The sequence below is a fragment of the Manacus candei genome, unplaced genomic scaffold, assembly GCF_025592945.1.
Source record: "Manacus candei isolate 608988 ecotype Guabito, Panama unplaced genomic scaffold, ASM2559294v1 h1tg000107l, whole genome shotgun sequence".
Classification (NCBI taxonomy): domain Eukaryota; kingdom Metazoa; phylum Chordata; class Aves; order Passeriformes; family Pipridae; genus Manacus; species Manacus candei.
Window position 1 is genome coordinate 235,974 of NW_026138155.1, and position 23,692 is coordinate 259,665.

General features: G+C 48.1%; 1 protein-coding gene across 4 annotated transcripts in view; it reads right to left on the bottom strand.

Annotated features, from left to right (window-relative positions):
- The window catches only part of SEPTIN11 (septin 11), a 55,265-nt gene that overhangs the window by 21,984 nt on the left and 9,589 nt on the right, over positions 1-23,692 (bottom strand). For all 4 annotated transcript variants that reach the window (XM_051769430.1, XM_051769429.1, XM_051769431.1 and 1 more), the window contains 2 exons: positions 2,341-2,455; positions 53-248 (listed from right to left, as the gene is read on the bottom strand). In XM_051769430.1, coding sequence (XP_051625390.1) covers positions 53-219 — 167 coding nt within the window. In that variant the 5' untranslated portion in view covers positions 220-248; positions 2,341-2,455. The remainder of the gene's footprint in view (positions 1-52; positions 249-2,340; positions 2,456-23,692) is intronic.

A 23,692-nucleotide genomic window follows, 5' to 3' on the forward strand; every position in this document is an offset into this window, starting at 1 on the left:
CACGCCCTCCCGACCTGCGAGCACACCCAGGTCCTGCCAGAGCCCAGTTTACCTGTCATCCTTGTTAATCTGATCTCCAAAGCCCACGGTGTCCACAATGGTCAGCTTCAGGCGCACGTTGCTCTCCTGCAGCTCGTAACTCCGGGCTTTCAACCTCACGCCGGGCTCGTTGTGTGTCGCCGGTTCGCTCTCAAACTTGGTGTTGAACAGAGTGTCCATCAAAGTGGACTTGCCGATGCCGGTTTCACCTGAGCAGACAAAGGCAACTTGGGATGGTCTGGCTGCTTTTCCTCATCTTCTGGGGCACGTTCGCCAAGTTAAGGAGTTATTCCACTTGGGAAGCAGTGGAATTAGGCTACATGCACATGGCTAAGCAAGATAATCCCTGCAGGAACAGATGTCTTTGGAGACAGTCCCCGTCTTTACCAATTCCCCAGGACTGAACCAGGAACTTTCTTCACAGAAGCAAGTTGTAAATTCTCTTAACACTGTGTTTGATTCCCAAGGAGATACTCGATTTTATTTTGGTTTATTTTTTTAAAACGGTTTTGTTTCTGTTTCAAGAAGGTCACCCAAAACCCACAGCACAACTGAGGCAATAAAAATTTGAGACAGAGAAATACATAAGGTGTTTTTTAAAGAAAAGGAAAATAGCACACTGATCAAATACCAACTTTTTAAACTATTACAGGTTCACTAATCCCCAGTGCAATTAGTAATATGGATGAAAGCATTAGCCCAAATCCCATTTCTAAGTCAGAAGTGTTTGTTTAGCAATTATACTCTCACACAGCTACTGCTACCCATGCTGTGAGCAGGGGTGGGCTGAGGCAGCTCACGTGAAAAGCTGAGTCCTGAACTGATGGCACAGTATCTTCATCTCTGGAGCTGAAGATTTTAGGGAGCTCCTCGTGTGAACTGCTGCGTGCTGTGCTAGATGGCCTTTGCAGCCTTTCACATCTCAAATAAAAGTCTCACATTACAAGGCCAAAGTTCATCACGTCCTTTCTCAAGTCACCATTACAAAAAATAATTTGCTTCCAAAGTAAGATTTCTGCTCCTTGGACGACTACAGTGGTTTGTGTGAAATTTTAATATGGGGTGAAAATTGGTGGATCGACACATTTTACAGGAAAAAAAGAAGAGGTGGATCAAATTGCTAATGGAGACATATTAAGTCGTGCTAAGAAAGGAATATTTACTCCAAGAGAGAAAGGCAATTAATTTATGCCATTTTGATCAAAGAGCTGCCTGCTAATCGGGCTGTTCCCTGCTGAACTGCAATGGATTCATGCTGCTCCAGCAGTCACGTGAGGGCTGCGAGCTCGAGTGTGCACAAGTGCAACTGCTCTCCTATCTCCTCCTTTGACAGGCAAAGCTACAGAGAGGAGCCCAGTCTGTGTGCCAGACTTCTATTCACACAGCTCACAGAAACCCTCAATTCACTGTGCAAAATTCACAGTCAGAGGGCTGCAGGGTTTTTCCAGCTAATTAATGTAACTAATTAGAAGGGACAATACTCCCTTCTTGCAGGCTTAACTGAACAATGAACGGAGAGATGGTGTTCATAGCCTGCTCTGCCAAGCTAAGAGTGAAACCCAGCATTTGTGTCACTTTGCAGAATCACATTCTGGGTCCACTGACAAGTCCAAGCTAGTTCGGCTCCCAGCTCCCAGGGGCTGAGCAATGGATTTCCAAGTGTGTAGTATCCATGGAGTACCAAGACAGCACCTATCTCCCTATAGCAAAGAGGAGATGTTGCCTTCCTGTATTTCACCCTCTGAACAATTTGGAAAAGGTAACTCAGGCTATAAAACCAACCTGCAGCACCCAGGTTAAATACAGCAGAGGACAGGTGACAGGCTTTGTTCTCCAGTACATCACTTGGAGACCAAAAAGGGCATCGATTCCAATTGGAGAAACTAAGAATGTAACTATACAGGCAAAGCCTGGAAGGGAAGGAATGTCATTTGGTGAGAAACAGCCTCTGCACCCAACCCAGAGAAAGGGAGATCGAAGTTCACTTTCTTTTAAAAATACATTTAGCACCCAAGTTAGCTCAGTTTCCTTATGGGCAGCCTTTGGGGAAAACAGAACCACAGGATGATCAAAGGCGAAGATTTTAACAGCTAAAAATGTCCTCGTTTTGACTCAGGGGACAAGGTAGAGAAAAGGAAAAGAGGGATGCTAGATTTCACCCTGGAGCAGCTCTGGGAAGAAAACCGTCACCTCCCTGCCACTGTGGTCCCCCGTGGTTCAGCTCATCCCTTTGCAGAGGGAGGAGGTGTGAGTCTGTGGAGGGGTGCAGCCCTGACTGCCCAGAGGGGCAGGGTGACCTACCCACGCAGAGGATGTTGAAGCAGAAGCCCTGGGACGTTGACTTGTTGACCAGCTGATCAGGGAGGCTGTCGAAGCCCACGTGGCCGGAGAGGGACAGGTTCCTGAGGTCATCGTTCTGTAAGACCAAGAAGGAAAGCATTTAACAGGGTTGCAAACCCCCTGTCAGGGAAGAAGTCCTGTCAGAACTCTGTTAATGACACAGAGTTTTTGGGACACAGCATCTTTCTCTTAGGTTTCCCTCCCAAAGTACTCTCCTTTTACTTCTACCCAGCTCTCTGCCGTGGGGCTCAGGAGCTCAGGTGTCCCTGACCCCAAGGCACACAAACACCACCAGACTGTTTCTCTGTGCCTGTCACTAATAAACCATGATTCTGTACCAATCTGCAACACCCAAACATTTTTTTCTGAGGCCTCAGCATCCCTTTGGCAGGGCCACAGCAGGACATAGCTCAGATAGCAACAGTGTCTCTAGAGCCACCTAAATGTCTCTCCAGCTTTTCTAGGCTTGGAGCAGAAGGGAACAAAGCGAGCGTGCTGCTCTGCTGTGCCTTGGTGTACAAATAACCCATCAGACCCAGGGTGACAAAGCAGGGCAGTGATCCCAGTGTTTCCTCCATGACCTACAAAGCCCCCAGTGCTGCCTCTCCACATCTTCAGCAGGAAAAGAAGCCAGGTCAGGGAGCCCCAAGGTGCCAGTCACCCCTTGTGACCTGCTCTCCTCCTCCCGGCTGCTCGGGGGGCCTGAGCTGACAACATCCAACACCCCAAGGCTGTGGAGGGGAACAGGGCAGCACAGACCCTGCACAAGGGAGGTTTGAAACAGCTCCAAGATTATATTTAGGACTTCTCCACAACAGCTGTACCATAATTCACAGAGAAGTTTGGAAAAAGAAGCCAGCCCAGTCACCTCTTCCCCAGCAAATGGCGGTTGTGCCAATGTCCTGGGCACAGGGAAAACAAAAAAATCCCCATCAACTTGGCAGACCTAGAGCAGCTCTGCTGTTATTTCACATATTTCTCCCAAAGTTTGCTTTGTCCTTAACTTAGAAAATACTAACCTTCCTCCAAACCCAAACACTTCCAGCACAGTCACTCCCCCAAGGCCATATTAAATTACAGTTGTGGGCAGCCTCAGCCTGGTTTAAAGATGCTCGAAGCAGCAGCTTCTTTTCCACAAAATCAGTGGGTTTTGGACCAGACATGGAAAAAGACACTCTTTGGGTGATAAAATAAGAATCAAAAGCAGAGAAGGACTTCCTACTCTCTGCACAATTGCTGAGCAGCTCCACTTCCCCCCTCAGAACATAAAGACCAGCCACCAATTGCAGGAAAAAACCAATTACATCTGGGCTGAATGTTGATGAAAACAGACTCAGACTCAAAGAAATACAATAATTCTCTGGGAAAGACAACATCAAGTGAAAATGTCTCTGTCTGTGCCATCACCATACAGCAGAAAGGGGCTAGGGGTCCTTTTCTGCCACGCTGACAGACAGGGCCCAACACCTGTATTAGATACTTGAGCCTTCTCCTAGCACCTAAACCAGGTTTGTCTGAAGGCTTAACCCCAATCCACCAGCCTGTTCACTTCCACCCCTCTGTGGACTGACAGCTATTCCATCAGCACCACACCACAGAAGCTTAGTGTGATTGAGAGACGCCACCTCCTTCACTCAGGTTGAGTGACAAACAACACAGAAGAGACCACTGACCCACAACAGCGATTCTCCTGCAAAAGCCCCAGGCAATGGAAGGAGACCCCAGCATTTATATGTTATGTGAATGGGTTAAATTAAATATTTTTAACATTAGTATTTTTAAAACATCAGTGGGCTTGGGTTCATGATGAAGTGAAGGGAGCTCAGAGCTGATCCCAGAAAGCAGTAAGTGCCCATGACTCACAGGCTTCACAGAAAGCGGTGGGTGTTGAACATCTTTCAGCACCAGTCTCTCTTTCCCTGATATATTTTGGGCAAGCAAGTACTGCCTTATCACCAGTTACTCAGCAGGAACAGGAGTTACACTCATCTCCTGCATCTGTGTCAGTTATTTTTTGCTGCAGACCTTCTCGGGTTTATTTCCCTCCCCTGCTTTTTTCCCTGCGAGCGGCAAACATCAACAGTGCAATAAACAAGAACCACCCCTGCACTTTGCAATGCCAAGTATTTTTCACAAGCTGCGCTCACAACGGGGAGCAGAAGCGCAGTCTGATATCTGCCCCAAACACCAGAAAGCTCATGAAAAGCTCCGAGGCCCGAGGCACAGCCAGAGATCAAAGACAAAGCCAAGCCTCCACCTCCCTCAGCGTTCCCAGGATGCAGCACATCTCCCTGAGCGGAGCAGACAGAGAAAATAGGTGCAGTTCTGCACGAGTATCACAGGCAGGCATTTTGGAGAAGGCAGGAGAGCCAAAGGAACTAGGATTCTAAATCTTTCTCTGCGCCCACAAACAAAAGCATCGTGTAACCAAACAGTCAGTTCTGCAGCACAGAGATGGGCTTGGAAAGGACACACAGTTTTTGGGGAGCTGTAGAGGAATCCAAAGGAAGGATCCAAGGGCTGCATAACCTCTTACCATTGCAGCCAGGCCTCCGCTCCTGCTTTTACCCCCTTCAAGGGGATAGCTCTATCCACATGGAAAGGAAGCCTCTGCTGGAGAGCAACCAGCCTGATTGCTCAGGGTATCTTTAGCAGAACAGGCAAGTGATTCACGCATTCGGTCTGGCAGAACAGAAGTGTTTTAACAACAAGGGGATGCTAAGTCAGATGGCCCCGCTGCTCTGGCTGTGAATCGCCCCAACAAGCTCCTGAGCACAGTCAGTGGGCTGGGTTTGATCCCAGCTGAGTCATCCCACTGAGAACTGGGCAACTCCAGCTGAAGAGGAGGTGCAGGCTCCTGCCCCAGGGACAACCCCAGAGCCCCCGTGTGCACCAACAACTACGCGTTGATTTATTCCTCTTGCCACACGGCTCTCCTTCCAGAGGAAGTCAGCAGTGCTGCTCAGGCACTTCACCCCAAGTGCAAAGGCCCATCATCACCCTGCCTCACTGCCTTCTTCTCAAGTGCATTCCTCATTTTCCCGCAGCGGATGAACAGAGCTCAGCACAGCTCCTCTTCCCCCAACACTGCACCTAAACACACACCTGGACTAAAACACCCCCTCAGCTGTCCCTCACAGAAACTCAGTCCTTGGAGATGCCTCAGAACCAGAGACAAGTTGCTTTGTCTGGAAGCACTGACCTCTTACAGGCACACTAAAAGAGTAACTGTTTGCCAAGCACCTCTCTTTGCTCCCAGCTTCAGGAACCATGGACAAGATCAGCGTGGGTAAAACTGCAGCTCCACAGACTCCTGGAGGGATCAGACAGTTTGCACCAGACACGCTGCTAGATTTGGGTGTCTGCATGTTCTCAGATGTCAGAGAGCTTAAGACATCCCAAAAACAGTCTTTATTTTTAAACTCTTCCTTATGACACCCATGAAGGGTGTCATACTGAAGACCACATTATAGGGCATATATTCCCTCCCTCTTCCCACACCATCCAGGAGCAGGAAGCAATTCTGAACCTCCAGAGCTGTGTGCTAACCCCTACAAAAACTGCAGAGCTACATGAACAAATAAATGCTTGTTTCTTGAGAAAGATGCTGATCACTTGACTTCTCCTTCCAGAGAGCCCTACAAGGCATCCCACAGTCGATATTTCTTGGGTCAACAACAATCTTTGAGCTGCTGTTATCACAGCTGCTGGTTTTAACTCCAGTAGAGGAAGGGAGGGGGTAAGCTAAGCAGAGACAAGGCACAGCATCTGCCTACCTACCATCACTATAAAGAGATTTATCTTCAGGAACCCATGTTCTAGTGCTCTTAATTTTAAGGGGGTAAAAAACTGCCATGCAAAAGACAAAAAGGGGTTTGCAACCTCAGAACCCTGTCAAGGTTATTTTGCATCTGTTGTTCCTCATACACAGCTCCTGGTGGCAAAAGTTTTGTAGGTGAAGCAATGGTGCAGGGGATGCTCTGTGGCAAACAGTGGGTCTGCCTGGATGGAACTCACTGAAGCCACATAAAACAATTCAGTTGATAAGGCACGTGCAAGGACAGAGTCAGCTCATTCCTCCTAAACCACAGCAGCTTGGCAGAGAGAGCAGGGATAAAGGGGAAGTTATTCTCCTGGTCAGTCAGGAACAGTGCACGGTCTGTGTGCGCACGGGGATGGGGAGATAAAGGTGGGCCCTGTGCTGGGACATGCATCCCTCCTCCAGAGGCAGCACGGAGCAGAGCAGTGTCCATGCAAGTCACAAGCTGTGTGGTAGCTCATCGGAGATAACGCAAAAATTGCTCTTCTCTTGGGTAGGAAAAAAGCACCGCTCCCAAAAGGCTGATGTGGGGAGATCCCCAAGGACATGTGCAGTTACTGCCCTGGTCTCGGGTCTGCTCTCCTCGCTCAGGACTTAACCATGGTGAGGACTGTTCCCCCAGCCCCAGCAAGCTCCTGGCTGAGCCTCTTTTGCCTTAAGGCTGCTGGCAAACCCTTCCCTCGGCCCCTCCTGGCCCAGGGCTGCTGGCGGCTGGGGGTCAGCTTCACACGGCCTCCCAAGAGTTAAAGAAAACAAAAACGAGCCTCGAATTCAAGAGGGGGAAAACGCTGGTATGCAAAATATTGAGCTCAACCACAAATATGAAGCAAGTGTTTAGTTATTTGAGGCCACACGACTCAGGAGGTACCTTTAAGAAATTCTAAAAGCTCTTATTGTTGTCAGCAGCTCAGGGCAGCAACATTTTTGACCAGTTACTAGGCACACGTTCTTGCATTTCTGAAGTCATCTTAGATGCTATATCCAAAGCCAGGGACCTCTGGGACAGTTTTGTCTGCTCAGACAAAAACACAGCTCAGGGACGAGCAGAGATCACAGAAGCAAAGAGCAGTCAGCAAGAGACAGATCTATCATACCCTCTCCATGCCAGCAGGGCACCAAGTATTCCCAGTGTCTGTGCCAGAGCCAAGCTCTCTGTTCCTTGAAACAGCATCCACCATCCCCCTCCCCTTCCTTACAGAGGCTTAAGGCATGGTCAAACCCATAACTGCTGGACAAGGGAACTTATGAACAATGGTACAGGGAGAACACGAAGAGCAGGAACAACTCCCTTGCCCTCCTTGCCATGCAGTGATGCCACAAGGAAAGGGCCCATAGCAATCAATCAGTTTGTCAGCTCATCAAGAGAAGGACTTCTCGGCTGCTGTTTCAGGCTATGATAAGTGTCATCAGCAGAAGAGGGGGAGTTCCTGTCCCCATGCTGCTGGGTTGGCTGCAGGATTGGGCAGATGGCTCCATAAGCTATTGGGAAGTCTGGGAGGTCCTTAGTTGGTGTCCCCCCCCTCCCTTTTTCCCTTCTCTCCCAACAGGGAGAGCAGACCCTGTGGAAGGCATGTTCTCATTCTGCACATGAATGTGTCAGTCAAGGCCTGAAGATCCATGCCTCCCACCACCCCAGCAGTGACTCACTGCTGCAGCCATTGTCCCGGAGGGGTGGACTGCAGGAAACCATCTTGCTCTTCCTGGATGAAAGCTGGCACCAGCTGCAGCTGCTCAGGGACACACAGCTCCTCACTAGGCCTTTGTCCCAGCCCTCCAGCAATGTCTGGAAGAACAGCAAGCAGCCAGGTCTCCCTACTCCCAGTAACAGGGAATACTGTCGGCAGTGCTATGCCGCAGTTGGCTCCCTCGCTCAGCAAGCAGGGAAGTCACAGGGAACACAAAAAGACTCCCCTTGAACATGCCAGATTTTCCTTTTAATCCCCGAGAATCACGATAGCACAAATCAGGATAGCAGAAAAGGTTGGTCTGTGGGAGGAAGACTGGAAGCAACTTGTCCAACAAAGCACTGGGCAGAGCAGATGGGGAAGGGCAGGTGTGGGTCCAGTGCCATCCCCCCTTGCAACGAATACTGCTCTAACAGATAAAACCCTGTGGAATTACCAGCCAAAGGAAGCTGCCAATGACAGCAAGGAAGGTTCCCCGAGGAGATACCCCCAGAGAGTGGGTGATGCTGGACACGCTTCCACTGGCGCAGGCACTAACAGAGAGCAGTGCTGCTCTCTCCAAGGCTGGCTCCCTAAACGAAGGGCAGGATGACACAGGGCACAGCCAGCAGGCATCACAAGCTGCTCCCTGGCCCGATGCAGCCCACCCAGCCCCATGCCTGCCCCAGTCCCAGTTCCCCAGCACGGGTTTGCAGCAGTCCCAGCACACACTGAGGACACGCTTCCCGCGCCTCTGAGGCACGCGGGCAGGGAAGAGAGGGGACTGCTTACATTGGCAAGCTGCAGGAAACCGGCAGGAGCACGGAGGAAAAAGGATACAGTTGCATTCTTCTGGAAAGAGGGCAGTCAGCAAAATCTGACAATTCAGGAGCGGCTGGAGAGAGCGGGAACGAACATTTGTCTTCGGGCAAAATGTTTGGCTAAAGGTCAGCACAAGCTCAGAGCACTCGCAGTTCCATTTATGCCAAGAACTGACATAAAAGACATTTTCCTCCATAGGTTTCCAAAAACCACGGGCCCTTCTATTTGGAGTAAAAGTGACTAATGCTTCTAACAGCCCCTGATGTCACAAACTGCTAACCAGCAAAAAAAAAAAAAAAAAAAGCTGGACTGGGGGGATGATAAGGAACATATGTGCATTCCAGCAAGGCTTGTAAACTCACTGCAGGGAAAAAAAAGAAAAAAGGAGAAAGGAAGGAAGGGGGGGAAAAAAGAGACATAATGTGACAAACAAGAATGAAGACGATCCAAAGGCAGAGCCCAATGAGAACCAGATGCTGTTTGCTTCTCTGGCCAATGTCTCTCCTGACAGCAGACAGCATGCAGGAAAGCATGTTGCTATATGGACATTAGAAACACTTTGCTTGCTTGCTTTCAGTTCTTTTACCCTTTTCCAGCCCTTCTGGCTACACAGTCCCACACCACCACAAATACAGATATAGTCCAGCAAGGCAGCAGAGAGGAAAAAGCCAACAACAGCCATTTCCTTCTGTATTTCACCGTCATGCACTTAAAATAGCCCTGAAACAGCTGCACCATGGGCCCTTAAATAAGTGGATTTGTAGTTGGCTAAAAGCCTTTAGCTGGAGGCACAGCACAACCTGGGACGGAGGGAAAGGTGATACACAAACCCAGAGAGACTCCCAGTTACACTCACACAGGCCAGGAGCAAACTGGGACACTGCTCCCGGGCACAAGAGGGTAGAACTAACACAAACCTGGCAACCTGATGCTATTTTCCTCCAACCTTCCCCAGGCTTCCACCAACCGCACTCCAGTCAGGGGTGTGAACACAACCAGAGCACAAGAGAGATTTCAAGAAAGGAAAGCAGCCCAAAGGCCTTGCTCACCAAGCTGTAACAAGGCAGCACTGTTCCAATACATGCTCAAAGTAAGGGCTGCTCTGGACACAAAAAGCAGCAGTTTTCCTTGAGGTGGTGCAGGCACCAGCAGGGCTGCCTTGCAGGTCCTTAACCCTGTGTGTTCTTTCCTGAAAAGCTGCAGCCACACATCCAGGGCACGTTCTGTCAGCTCCTATTCAGCAACCTCCAGGGCTGAAAAGTGCCCCACATCGTGCTCAGGATAATTAATTAGCACTGGGACTTACAGCCAGGATCCATGTTAGTACAGCTTCAGGTCATTCATTTACGAGTTCTGAGTCTGGACTAAAGAGTTCAGATTCATCACAGCAATTGTCTTCATATCAACATCCTAAGATAACACTGATATGCATACAAACATAGCTTATCCAATGTCCAGGTACCACAGCAGTGTGTATAAACAGGTCCTGACTTCAAAATAACCACCACCCAACCCAGCTCCTTGGAAAACCCCTAGCAGGGTTTTCAGGGTCTGAACCAGTGCCACACACACACTGGAATTCCCCAGGGAAACTTTACTGGTCCAGCACCAGCAAGGAAGTATAAATCCAGTATCAACTGGATTGAATTCTTAAAATCATATGCAACATGCACATGCATATATTGACACTAAGGTCACTAAATAAAAGGGCCAGAGAAAAATATTTCAGGTTTAGCCAAGTCCAGTGTTACTACTCTCACCAGCAATGGGTACACTTGAGTGTGGTTCTGACCAAGTAATCAGAAAACAACAACAAAGCAAGCAAACCAGCTTTTAATGAGTTCATGGCATGGTCTAATACACTGAATGTTGAGTCACAGCCCTCACATCTGCTTTGAAAAGGAAAACAGAACACACAGAACCCCTTACGGTACACAAGCTCTTTTAGGGCACCAGAAAAGACACTCAACATGAATAAGGAAAGGTCAGCAATCAAAGAATATCGAAGACTACAAATATTGTTGTTTGCCTTAGTGTGCATTCCAGCTTCAGCAAGAAGGACAGCAGAATTAAGTCGAACTGAATCTGCACTCAGAGGAAAAGGTGAAGGTTTACTCAATTCTTTAGCTGACAGTTTTGAATCATCACTCCACAGACTTCAAGCTCTCAACTGGCTCAAAAGCAACAACGTTCCCCACCGGCCTTCACCAAGTCTTTGTTCTTCTGCCTTAAACAGGGAAAGCCAACACTCAAGTTTTTATAAATAGGAGCAATTCCCCATTTCAATTGAATGACTTCCTTCCCTTCACCTCATTAATTCCAAATTTTTGTGGTTGCCTTGGAAGACTATGTTTTGTCTTTCCAAAAAACTTAACTGGCCAGAGTTCCTCCAGAGGAAAGCACATCTGATCTAGGTCCTCAGCACAGTCATAACACTGGGATTGTTAGGAGATGGGACGAGAAGGCCTCTCTACACCAGGTTTTTTATCCCCCTCAAGCCTTGCTGCACTGATAACTGCTACAGAGACCTCACATTTCTGGAGTCCATCGACAGCGAAAGACAAAACATTCTTCTCACTGCAGACAGGAATGTTCCCACAGTCCTTTCCACATCCATTACTTGCTAAGGGGCAGGATCACAACAGCGTTTGATGGCCACTACAATCCTGGTGATGCTCCAAGTCATAAAGAATCCCTGGACAGGACACCGGCAATTGCCCAACACACACTGCAGACCATCTGAACTCCATAAGTGTACAGCTAAATAAACATTCACAGCACCAGAAGAATGGATTAACTCTCTAGTCACATGGAATCTGAGGATGAGTTTTACAGCTCCAGTTTTTGGATTGCATCAGAGATAAACCTTTTATTCTAGAGATTTAACCCAACTCTCGGAAACATAAAAAGAGCCCCACGCTGCCTATTTCCTGCACTGAAGTTTATCTTGAGCTATTCCTCCCCACACCCCCAAAGAGAAATGGCTTTCCTAGCACTCAAGCTGCTCTTGACAAACTAACACAGTGTGAAGGACTTGACAGAAGGACAAGTTCCCACCACAGCACAGCCAAACGCCCTCCTCTCCAAAACACACAAACACACCAGCAAGGAAACCCAAAGCCCACAGTGGCCTGCAAAGGTGGTTCAAGCAGCACCAGCACCCTACAACAAGAGAGGCTTGTACAAGTTTTCCTGCAGGAGATGAGGGATCTTTCCCTCAATTACAGGCAATGACACCTCGGGCTTGTCTGACAAGGTTCTTTTGCCAGGACCTATTTTCCAAACACCTCTATTACTGAGGCAGGAATTCCTGGGGAATAAAATAAATAGTTTCAGTGGTGCAGGTGGGATTTCATTGTAAAGGCAATGAGGGCACACCGCAGCTCAGCGGATGCACCGGGCCCCTGAGCTGTTGGAGCACAGCTTCCAGCCCAGGGCTGGATCCTGGCAAGAGGCAGCGGGGCTGTGCCAGCACCGAGGGCAGGGAGTTCACCTGCAACCAGAGCCCCAATTCCTGCCCTGGGCTTAAGCTCACAGCGAAGAGCTGGGCACAACACCGTAAGTCAAGTTCTCTGTACACAGTGCAAAGCAACAGAACAACTTTTTACTGAAATTTGTGCAACCTCCCCAACACCTCCCCATTTTACACCAGAAGTCTCTCAAGTATGCAGTGAAGGCAAATGTCAGGGTTAACACAAAAAGCAATGTCACAGGTGACAACCCACAGGGGAAGCAACGACAGAGCAGAGCGTGCTGTGCTACAACCTTTGTAATCTGCCACGCAGACCAGACACACAGCCTGGAGAAAGCCTTTCCTCAGCAACTCAGCGCTGGAAAACAGCAATTTCGCATCGTCACGGATTTCAAGCAGGTTTAAAGCAGATTTATTAGTTAAATCCTAATAATGCAAATAAAGTCAGACGCAAAACTGGCGTAAGTCGCCACATATGGAGAACCCTGCCCACAACCCCCCTTCCTGAACGTCTGTTACTAAAGCACAAGGCTGTACAGTTCCCCTGTCCCTCCTTCCCCATCCCCAGGAAACAGCCAGGCTGGGGCTGTGAGGAGGACAGGGCTGGCTCAGCTGCCATTTCAGTAACCGATTTCTGTCCAGTAAAGGTCCTTCTGCAATGTTTGGGGACAGGGATATATCTGAAGGGGTTGGAGTTTCTTTCCTTTTAAAAGTCAGTCTCCAACAGAGAGGCTGCAAGTCCACCCATTCACAGCCAGGGCTTTGGAGGCTCCAGTGACACCCCTAAGTCCCACTCCCACACTTCCCCTCATTTAAGCAGGTTCAGATGCTTCCAGTCCCTGACTCTTCAGCCAACTGTTATGTTTTCATAAGCTAAGTTTTTCTTTGTGAATCCCTTCCATTTTTGCTCTACAAAAAGGGGCATACATCTCCCAAAACAAAAAGATCCAAATGGGAACTGTGTAAATGTACAGCACAAAGAAATAAGCAAAAGAAAAATATTTTCCCTTTGGCTGTTGCTACATTTTATTAACACTAAGTATTGTTTGAACACCCACATGTAGAAAACAACAACACCTAAAGGAAAATTCTAAGACTCTTTCTATACAAACTTACATTAGTGGCTACATTCCAGACACTAATTAAATGCATCCTGTAATAATTAAATAATCCTCTTCTGACTTACAAATAAGGACTTGATCCAAAATGTACTATCAGCTTCGTGTTTGGTGTGCCCCGCTGACAATGGTTCCAGAACCAGCTATTTTTCCCCAAGTCCTCCATCCCAACCGAGTTACAGCAAATCTCCTTGGAGCCTTCTGTAATTAACTCAAATCCACAAAGATCCTCACAGGTAAACAGCGCCCATGAACTCTTGCAGAGTGAGACACTTGTGAGGGCTTGCAAAGGGGTAGCTGTGGTACAAGGTGCCCCTCAGTTGTGATGCTATGCTTGGTTATTAGAACCAGACTCCAGTGGTGTTTTCGGCCCTGGCACAGAGTGGCTGGAGGAGCAGAGAGCAAATAAAGCACAATTAGTGGGAGGCAGGCCCTGATCCTGCCCTATGCGCTGTCAAAGGCTTCCCATCCGCATTCCAAGGCTCCCAAACACCTTTGTGAGCTGGACCTTTGGCTTCTGGTATCTCAGTCCTGCTCTGCCTGCAGTGTCGCGACAGTTTAATTAAAAGCAGGAATGCAAAGCTGGAAACAGGCTGGGGAAAACTGCTGGGATCCCATCCGGCTCTGGGGCCGAGGCAAGGCTCCCATTTCTTCAGGTAAAGGGACTGAGCTGCCTTGGAGCTGTGAGATCAAGCAACCTGGCATGTGCCCAGGCATTCCAAGGACTTGAAACAAGGAAACTGTCTTCCCCAATGACAACAGTACTTCAAAAGGTGCTTGGGAAAAGCCAGAAGCTAAAAACATCTCCCTGTGTTGTTCCTCACTCCTTGTTTGGTGCATGCACAACTGGTGTATTTAATACGTTTCTGCAACTTCTGAGTATCCTGCCCAGAGCCCAGTGCAGCTCTGCACAAGGGCCAGGCTTTAGGAACTAAGTGGGACACTTCCAAACATTACCCTGAGCTAATCCAATGTTATTTTTCCTGCAGCAGCCCGCCACTCACAAGACCACTGGCAGAGATTTGCAAACCACTGGCATTCACCCACATTCTCTGGAACCGTGTTCTTCCAAATTCATAAATTATTCCATACACAGGCTGCTGCAACATCCATTAGCTGTTGGTGGAGCCCTGCTAAAAGGTTAAACCGGAGCCAGTATCCACCCTCACAGATTAATTAATGTTGGCCACTACATTCTGCTCCCACTGTCCACCCCAGTCATGTCTGCCCTTTGAAGGGAACACAAAAGCAGATGGATACAGACTTCATTTTAATTTCTGCCCTCCTGTCAAGACTTGTGCTGTAACAACCCATGCCACTGCTTGTAACAGCGCAGTGTTAAACAAATCCCACAGCTCCAATGTTTTTCTCCCATAGACCCCCAAAGTGAACAGAACCAAGTCTCCAGTGTACTACGCTCCTGCACAGTCCAGCTGCTCAGACTTGTCCTGGTCAAGCTAAACACAGAATTCAAAGTCTTGCAGCCTTATGAGGACACACAATACATATTGGACTCCACTTGGTTAAACCCACAGCTCAAGGACAGCTTCTGGAACGGAACACTTTGCAGGGCTGTTTCTCTGAGTACCAACAATAAGCTCTTTGCCATTAGCTTGCACCTCCCGCGGTTCCTTTACACTGTAGCTCGGTGTGCTCACGGTGCTGGATTTCTCCTCCTGGAAGCACCGGGACAGGCAGTAGGGCACGTGAGGTATCCATCCGTGAGCCAAGCACTGAAGTGTTCAGCTTGGCCAGCACATAGCACAGCGCAGCCGAGCACGAGCGACTGTGACAGCTGAGCAGCGCTGCTGCCGAGAGCTCCACCGAGCCCGGCTCTCTGCAGCAGCGAGGCTCCAGAGGCCTGACAGAGCAGGTAAAGCCTGTCACAAACTCATGGAGCCAAACCTAGGGAATCGGGAAGACAAACAGACCCGAAGGCACCGCTCCGAGCGAGCGCCTCCTGCAGAGGGCTAGGGAAGATTAGTTCACATGAAGGAGCTCCCTGCTCTGACATGCTCTACGGCTCCAAGTGCTGCAGATCTGCCTATCCCAAAACTGGGGCACAATTCCCATGTGCAGTGCACGTTTCTGCCCTTGGCTCAAGTTATTTAATGAGAGATATCAAAGCAAGGGATCTGCTGCTGCATATTCCTTATTAACAATGCAGACTCCACCTCCACATCGCTGGGGTCTGACAGGCAAATAACTGCTCCAGGAACTTGGGAAGCCTTCCAAGAGGAAAGCTAATGCCCAGCTCTTCCTTCCATGGTTGTCCAGGAGGAGAAGCTGGGTTTGTCCCTGGTTGAGGTTCCCACTCTGCACATCACACACCAACACAGCACAAGCCTGTGCCTGCTGCAGGCCAGCAGCACATTCCAATCCCAGGAGAGTCAGCACAGGCCGGAGCAGCCCTTCCCTGGGCACATGAGGTTTGAATTCACATTTTCTCAGGTCACTCAGCCCCTAAGGCTGCAAACTGGAGCATAAACCTCAAGAGTGGACTTGCACAATCTTCCTACTTACACATCCTCCTACTTAGACAGTACCCCAGAGGATGGCAAACATTCAGCCTTCTCCATCCTCCTTCCTACCATCCAGCACCACTGGACTCCAGACACTGAACCATGACCCATCTCTGCAAGGCACAGCACCAAACTAGGAATACCAGGCCTCTGCCCTCAACAGCTTTTAATCGCCCAGATGCTGCAGCACACACACTCCAGGAAAGTCTCATTTACCACAGGTGGTGTGGATGCAGACAACATCCACACACTCTTCTCTTGGGACTTCTTACTGTGCATTTTACACAGCGACCAACCACCTACTTCATGCCAGAAACATGGACCGTTTTCTAGCCTGTGTGAACTTTACACTTCCCCTCAAACTGAAACCACAACAGCATGTAAGCTGTATCACAGCTAGCCTAGATTTATACTTCTAGCTTTTTGGCTCATCCCACTGCAAGAAATCATCAGGTTACTTGGTTAGGCTATGAAAAAATACTGCTTTCCTCAGGTTATATCAAAACCCGGTAATGCACATCCCATTGGAAAAACACTCTTCTGAGCTCCATTCCTGGCAAGACCAATCCTGGAGGAAACGTAGCTGTGTGCAAAAACAGACAGGAGTCACACATCAGACCACAATTTCAAATAATATTTTGCTTAAACAACAAAACACCTCAGGCTTTCATGTTTAAGCAATTCTGGGCTACAACAGAGAAATTAACTGCGTCTTAGGAATGCTCTATGTGAAAATTGCCCTCAATTGCATTACCGTAAACCCAGAGAAACGTCAGAGTTACTCATGCTGCTCACTTTTAAACCCTTCCTCCTTATTGTTCTGTCTCCTCGAAAACATAACGTGCCTATTACCTTATTTGAATAGTTATTTTCTAGCAAGTGGTTTTAATTAAAAGCATTAGTCTGGTAATGCCTCTGCGCCACAAGATCTCACTCCGTTTGGTGCAAGAGGGCGAGGTTTGCAAAGGTGACTGTGGCTGTGCTATTATTTCACTGATCACAACTTGGTAAGACAAGGCAGGGAATTATCCTCTGCTTTACTTATGGAGAAAACAAAGGCATTTGCCCACGACCACCCACCAAATCAGACGGTGGAACACTCGTAGCATGCCAGTCACACAAGCCCTAACCCCAAGTGGTTCTTGTAGTTAATGTTCTAATAATTAATAATTGCTTATCTCCAAATGCTGAATAGCAAGAGTGCTTTCCACTAGGGTGAATATCCAGCTACCTGGAAACACACAGCCCAAGGTCCCCTGACAGCACTACTCAATCATGTATCAGAAATCAAAGTGAATCGCTCTAATTGTTCAGTGACCATCGACTGTGCATCCCAGAAGGAGAGGCACTTCTCCCAGAAGCTGTTTATTTTCCACTTTCAGGCAGTTTCCTTGTAACTCAGAGCACCAGGAGGGTTTACCACAGCCTCCTCAAGAGTTGCCCCTGGGCCCCAGCAGACACTTCCATGCAGGTTCTCCCCAGCAGGAAGCAGCTCCTGGGTCTGGTGCTGCATCCTGCCTCCACTGGACACCAGGGACTTGGGTTGCAATCACCAAACCTTTGCCTTCCCCACAAGACAAGGGGAGGAAAAAAAACAAAAAACAATTAGGTCAAATGCTCCTGAAAAACGCCAATTACTTTATATATAGCGATTGCACTGCAGTGTCATTTAATCTCAGCTTGCCATTGTCAGATATCAGCTGAAATTCCCTGCTTTGCTCTGGTTGCCATATTAAAGTGCCACGTATTTAATATTAATGAGGCAGATGAAACAGAATGAGACTAGGCTCGCATTTTCTGGGATAAAAGAGAGTTTGTGGCAGAAAAGCATTCATTTAAAAGCACCAGGGATTTTTCTTGGCTTGGAAGTTACATACGATATATAGGAAACCAACAAAACCCTTTTCAAATGTAATTAAAAATCTTAATCTTCTGATTCTATGAGCTAACAAAGGCATTCATTGTTTCTTCTGTTAAAAAAACACAACAGCAGAAGTTGGGTTACCTGGCCACAACTATGGGAAGCTTTACAGATAAAGTTGCTGAAACAGGATTTCAACAATTACTTCCCCACACACACAGTGTCCATACCCTTGTGCTCACACTCAGGCAAAAAGTCTCAGAGCTCAGAACTCAGACTGCCCAAAAAACAAGAGGCACACTGAGACCTGCCAGAGCCCAACCTGGACATGAAACAGATCCGAGGGAGGAAAAAGCAGCAGCCAATGGATGTGGTGGGGAAGTGGTGTGATTTATCACCAGTGCAAGTCACCAGACGATCTGGCAAAATCCCTGCTCCTCTGGGGGTCTTGCCACGAAGATTTGAGGGCTGTGCATATGTTCAGTCCCAGATGGCTGCGTTAAGCCTTATAATCGCTCCCGGCATGTAAACGCGAGCAATACCTGCTCGCAGTACGACACCCTAATCTTTCAGCTGGAAAGGCTGACAATAAATGAGCACTGGCTCCAGTTATTTAATTCAACGATTTCTGACAATACCAGTCTTGACACCTCAAACTAGGAACAAAACAACAACAAAGACTACTGAAATACCATTAGCCACGGTATTTCTACTTTTGTTGTGCGGATACAGAAAAATGTAACTCTACCAATTAAAAGAAAAGGAGACAGAGAACAGAAAAATCTTGAATCATACAAAGAAACAAATTCAACTATATTTATGCACCACTTCTTTACTGGCGTTTCCTACTGTACATTTCCTGCACACATGTGGAGGATGTGGGGAAGTCCATTTTACTGCAGAGTGATGCCAGGAACAAGTGTCAGTGATAACCTGGCACCTTCACCTTTCCAGGGTGAAACTTTTTCATTTCCAAGGTGGTCTGCTGACTGCCAAATTTTGCCCCAGAAAAATTAAGCCAGGACCATCAGCCTGACATTCTTCATTCATCTGAAAGCTGCCAAAAGCTCCCAGGCTGACTCAGACTGGAGGAGAAGGGTTTTCACAGGGGCTGAAAGGAGATGATTTGTGTGCTTCAAAACGCAAACATGTGGCTGTGGCTACAGCTGGGAACCTCTACCTGGAAGGCTAAAAAGCAGCCCTGCAATTCCACCTCTCCTGCAGTTCTCACTCCTGTACTTCCCTGGGAATCAGCCTCCGTGCTGCTCTGTGGAAGAGGGAAGCACAAGCTCGTGCAGTCACCAAGCAAGCCATCTACCCAACTTGCTCCTCTCTCACCTTCCTTTCCTCTCCAGACAAAGCAGAGGCTGCCTCCCCCAGACTGCCAGAACCTCCATTCAAGCCGTGTTCGTGTGCTTACACAAAGCATTTCACGCACTTGGTGCAGTCACCACGTGCCGGGCAAGCAGTTTCTGTTGATCCTCTTGCTTACACAGGACACTGTCATTCACTTTGCACCCACAGAACCCACCAGGGAAACACCCAGGCTCGGCAGAACACCTTCAGAGCCACGGACAGCCCTCAAGTCCTGCAAGTCATTCACAAAAGATCCCCCTCAGGACTCAGAGCACTTTCTCGCTTCCACACCCACCACGTGAGAGAGGTTAATATCATCTCGGAATGAAATACATAATATCCATGAAGATTTCCAGGAACAATTTCTACTAGAACTACTGCTCGGCACAGGAATCCATTCTCAGGAGTCGCTGGCAAAGCAGGCAACAACTGTGGCAAAACCAAAACGTTTCTAAAACAGGTCTTTTTCTATTAACTTGTGCCAAGTATTCATGGTCAGATCTGGTAAAGAAATAACCCACAATTACAGTACTTCAGGAACATAATTCCAGCAGCTAAATCCCATCTGAAAATAAATGTGGGATGCAGAAATGGCAACAGAATATCATTAGACAATAAAGATCTAAAGAAGCTATAAGCTGAGATGGAAGAAAAAAAACCCAACTCCCCAAAACAGTAGCAGTCTGTGCTTTGACAACACTGTATGTGGGATGCTACTATGGAAAACAAAAAGCTTAAGCCTGCAAGAAAAAATTTATCTCCTTCCTATTTTGAGCAACTTCAAAGCTCTAACTGCAAATTCAGATCCTAAGGCTACTTTGACACTCTCCTAAACACAGGCATAGGGTGTATTTTTAAGTAAGGAGTCCCAAAAATAGCTCAAGACTTATAAATCAGAGCTCAGCAAAATACCTGTACTACCAGGGAAATGGCAATAATGGCCCTTGGACTACAGCTCATGCCAAGAGGGCATCGCTTACATGGGCCAAGCAGAGCACTCCACAGGGAGAAAGCTTCCAGAAGGGCTAAAGGAAAAGCACAGGGAGCTGCTCCCCCTTCTCACGGCTCTTTCTCCACTGCCTCATGCCTGGCCAAGTGGACCTTGCCTAAGCCACATTAATCACACCTGCCCGAGCTGTGGAGAGGAAGAGCTCTGGCAACTCTTGCAAGTCCAGCCCACATGTCTAAACCAGGCACCGTGATGGAGAGGACGGGGAAAGGCATCCAGATGGGATGAAGAAGGAGCATCTCCTATTCCCATCACACAGCACTTATATTGTAGTACTCATGAACAACATTTGGGGTTCATTTTTGTTACCACTGCTCTGAGCTAAGAGAGTAAGACCCTGAAGTTGGTTTTGTGGCTCTGCTCTGGAGCATCTCCAGCAGAATTAACGCTGAGCCCTCCCCACGCCGTGGTGTTTGTCTGAACCATTATTCCGCATCACTTACTCCAGTAGGCTGCAGAGCTGCTCACAGGGCTGGAAGCACAGGCAGCTCAAGAGCGTACCTAAAAAAAGCTTCAAATACTATTGGGAGGCTTTTTTGTTTATTTTTAAATCACCTGCTTGCATCCAACTGTTCTACGCTGAAGCTGCTCCTGGATCTTTCCCTGCAAGAGCCACTGTAGCTTGACAGGACCGAAGCCTAGAGCCAAACCACACCAAGGACGAGACTGGGAAAGGCAGGAGCGTTTGCCAAGCCAACAGAAGACCCTGTCCCCCTGGCATCTCTCCTGCAAAGCAAGCCACAAGCTACTGAGCAGCCTCGTGACCATGCTCTAGGAATCACCTCAAGAGGAAGAGCTACAGAAAGAGAACCAACAACCCTCAAGTGACTGGAGAACAGGCAGCCAGCCAGTCAAGCTTTCTCTCTCTCTCTCGGGGGCTGCAGGGGTGGGAAGGGGACATACAAAACATGCCCCAGCGCTGAGTGAATATTTTACTTCTCAGATTCATGCTGGTTACTTAATCAATCCCCATCATTATTTTAGAGGCCCTACTCAGACACTAGAATTGATTCCTGATCATTTCATCTACACAAAGTAAAGCCTTTCCAAGCATCTCCATCAGATCCTGACTCCTGGTCAGCTCCTTTCGTGCTGGAAAAGCTAGAGGCCCCGAGCATGTGGTGGGCTGGACACATAACCTGCCCCACAACCAAGACTGTGCTGAAAAAAGGCGAGGAGGAGGCAAGTTCCCACCATTGTTAACATCAACAGGAGCAACAAGAATTGTCTGGAAGAATTTCCTACTGCAAACAAGGTGCTGAGGTGAATAAAGGAAATGAAGAGGTCACGCACTAGAATACAGTCCTCTGTGCACCACCCAGGTCTTCATCCCTCGTGCAGACAGCTGAGCCAGGCCAGGCCCAAGCAGCCCCACTCAGCAGCTGAAAGCAGGCAAGGAAGCCAAAACCTGTGCCCTGGCCACATCAGCAGCCCCAGCAGTGCCACCCAAGCCCACAGCACATTCACTGTGACCAGATGCTCAGCTACTGAGAGCACAGAAACACTCACAGAGACAAGGGGGCACCCCCTTTCTTTGTGCTCATCTCTTGCTCTACCTTCCCGTCTCCCTCTCCTTCCTCCCCTCCATGGAAACCAGCAGTCTCTCATTATCAAGTATTTTTAAAACAGATGGGAGAGTGCACTACACTGTTTTAATCTCTCAGATAATGTTCTCCATGGTTCCCATGTCAAATCTGCATTGCAGCTTCACTTTCCCTCAATTTCTGTTTGACTTGGAGCAGGGTGTACATCACTGTAAACATGAGTCTCGCTCCTGTAACAGACCAAGCTCCGGTTCTGTAAACATTTGGGATAAACACATAAAGAGAAGGGTAGGCAGGCCAGAGCCCTCTTCCACGCTCTTATCTACTAAGAACCCATCCCACACTGGTCAAGATGCTGGGAAGTAACCCAGGAGGAAGAAAGGGGTCCCATATCTAGCACACCCCAACCGTTTCCACACTGCAAGTGGCTTATCTCACACTGAGCCCAGATGACCACGTGCATCCTTCCAGCCCGGTGCATGTTTAAGCACATGCTCGGCTTTCATCAGCTGAGAGCTCCCAGGGCAGCTCCCAGCACCAGTCCTGCCAAAGCTTTGCTTATGCATGCCTTTACATTTACATACCCAGAGCGGGCTCCATTAAGGCAAATGAAATTACAGGCAGCGCATTACACATGTGCCCTCACATCTGTGGGATCAGGGCCTAAAAATGAAAGCCGCCCATCCTACCAAAACACGCCCTGCTCGGCTACAATTAAACACAGACACTTCAGAGCAGTTTGCTGAAGTTATTCTTTATGCATGCTTTTACAATTAACATAATGTCATATCCTGCCAGGACGTAAAAGGTTGTGACTCAGGAATGTTATCATCGTTTTAAGTCAAACTGACTCGCTTTTGGTTTCATTCCTTTCCTTTCCCCCTTCCTTTAATTCTCCCTCCAACCAGACGCATACCACTCAAGGCTCCACTTAATCACATTCTGTAAGAAAGTTGCAAAGCAAATCTTCACCAGTCTTGCCTTGCTCTAACATATAATTAACTATTTCTTCCAACTCCCTGCCACCCTCCCAGCAACACAACAGCAGCAGGCAAAGTGGGAGCAGACAGGATTAGATAAGAAGATACGCAAGACAAAACACCCCCAATGCCTCCCGAGTGTCAGCCCACTGTCCTTTCTTCTCTTATCACCTCAAGATAAAACAACTCTTCTTCAAAAAGCAGCTACACGGGAGGGTGAAGGGTCTGCCCACCAGCTGCTTGCAAAGGAAGCTGAGTGCCCTCGTCCTTCCCTCTCCCACACGCACATGCTTCTCATGCTGAAGGATGCTTTATCCTGCAGCCAGCCCCACTGGACTGGACTCAGCAGCACACACACACACACAGGGATTTGGTTTAACTACTGCAAAACCCTCTGTGGATGCTGCTTTGGGATTGCTCATGGACTTGGATTAACCAGAAACACGGGAGGCTGAGTGACAGCACGAGTTTAACATAATGACAAAAAAATAAAGCAAAACACATACTCAGGAACAGACAGCAATCACGTCTTGCAGTAAGCCACGTTCCTCAGCCTATTAATGCTGTGAGGTTGCTGCTCCACACAAAGTGAAAAGGTTTGGCAATACCCTTCAGCCTGCCCTAAAAACCAGCCGAAGCCATGATTTCAATGCATCTTCTTACACTGAGAGACAAACTTCAATTTCCAAGCATGCTTCAGACCTTAAGATCAAGGAATCATTTCAGAAGAAGCTTTACAAATAGCTGATATAATTTATAGGTATTCTGTTAACAAACATCAGCTCTTATTTTGCTTAGCAGCATAACTTCCCCACCTCCAGTAACACCATTAAACCCCATCTCCATACATTTGCTTTGCCACATCAGAGGAACATTACAGCCCCGCAGATCCACAAGCACATAATAAATGCCAAAAGAAACTGTCTCATTCTGGTCACATCTTGAACGCAGACCATTCTCTTATTATGAGAAGGAGCCACATTCAAGTCCTCGGCTCATGGGCAACATCTGGGTTACTCGCAAGCACTGAAAAAGTTGCTGGGAAGTCGGTCAAGTCTCTCCCTCCCGCGGCCGACGATGCACAAAAGTGCATTCAGTCTGGTCACGGTGGAGTTTCATTCACGTTTCTTCAAGCTGGATGCAAG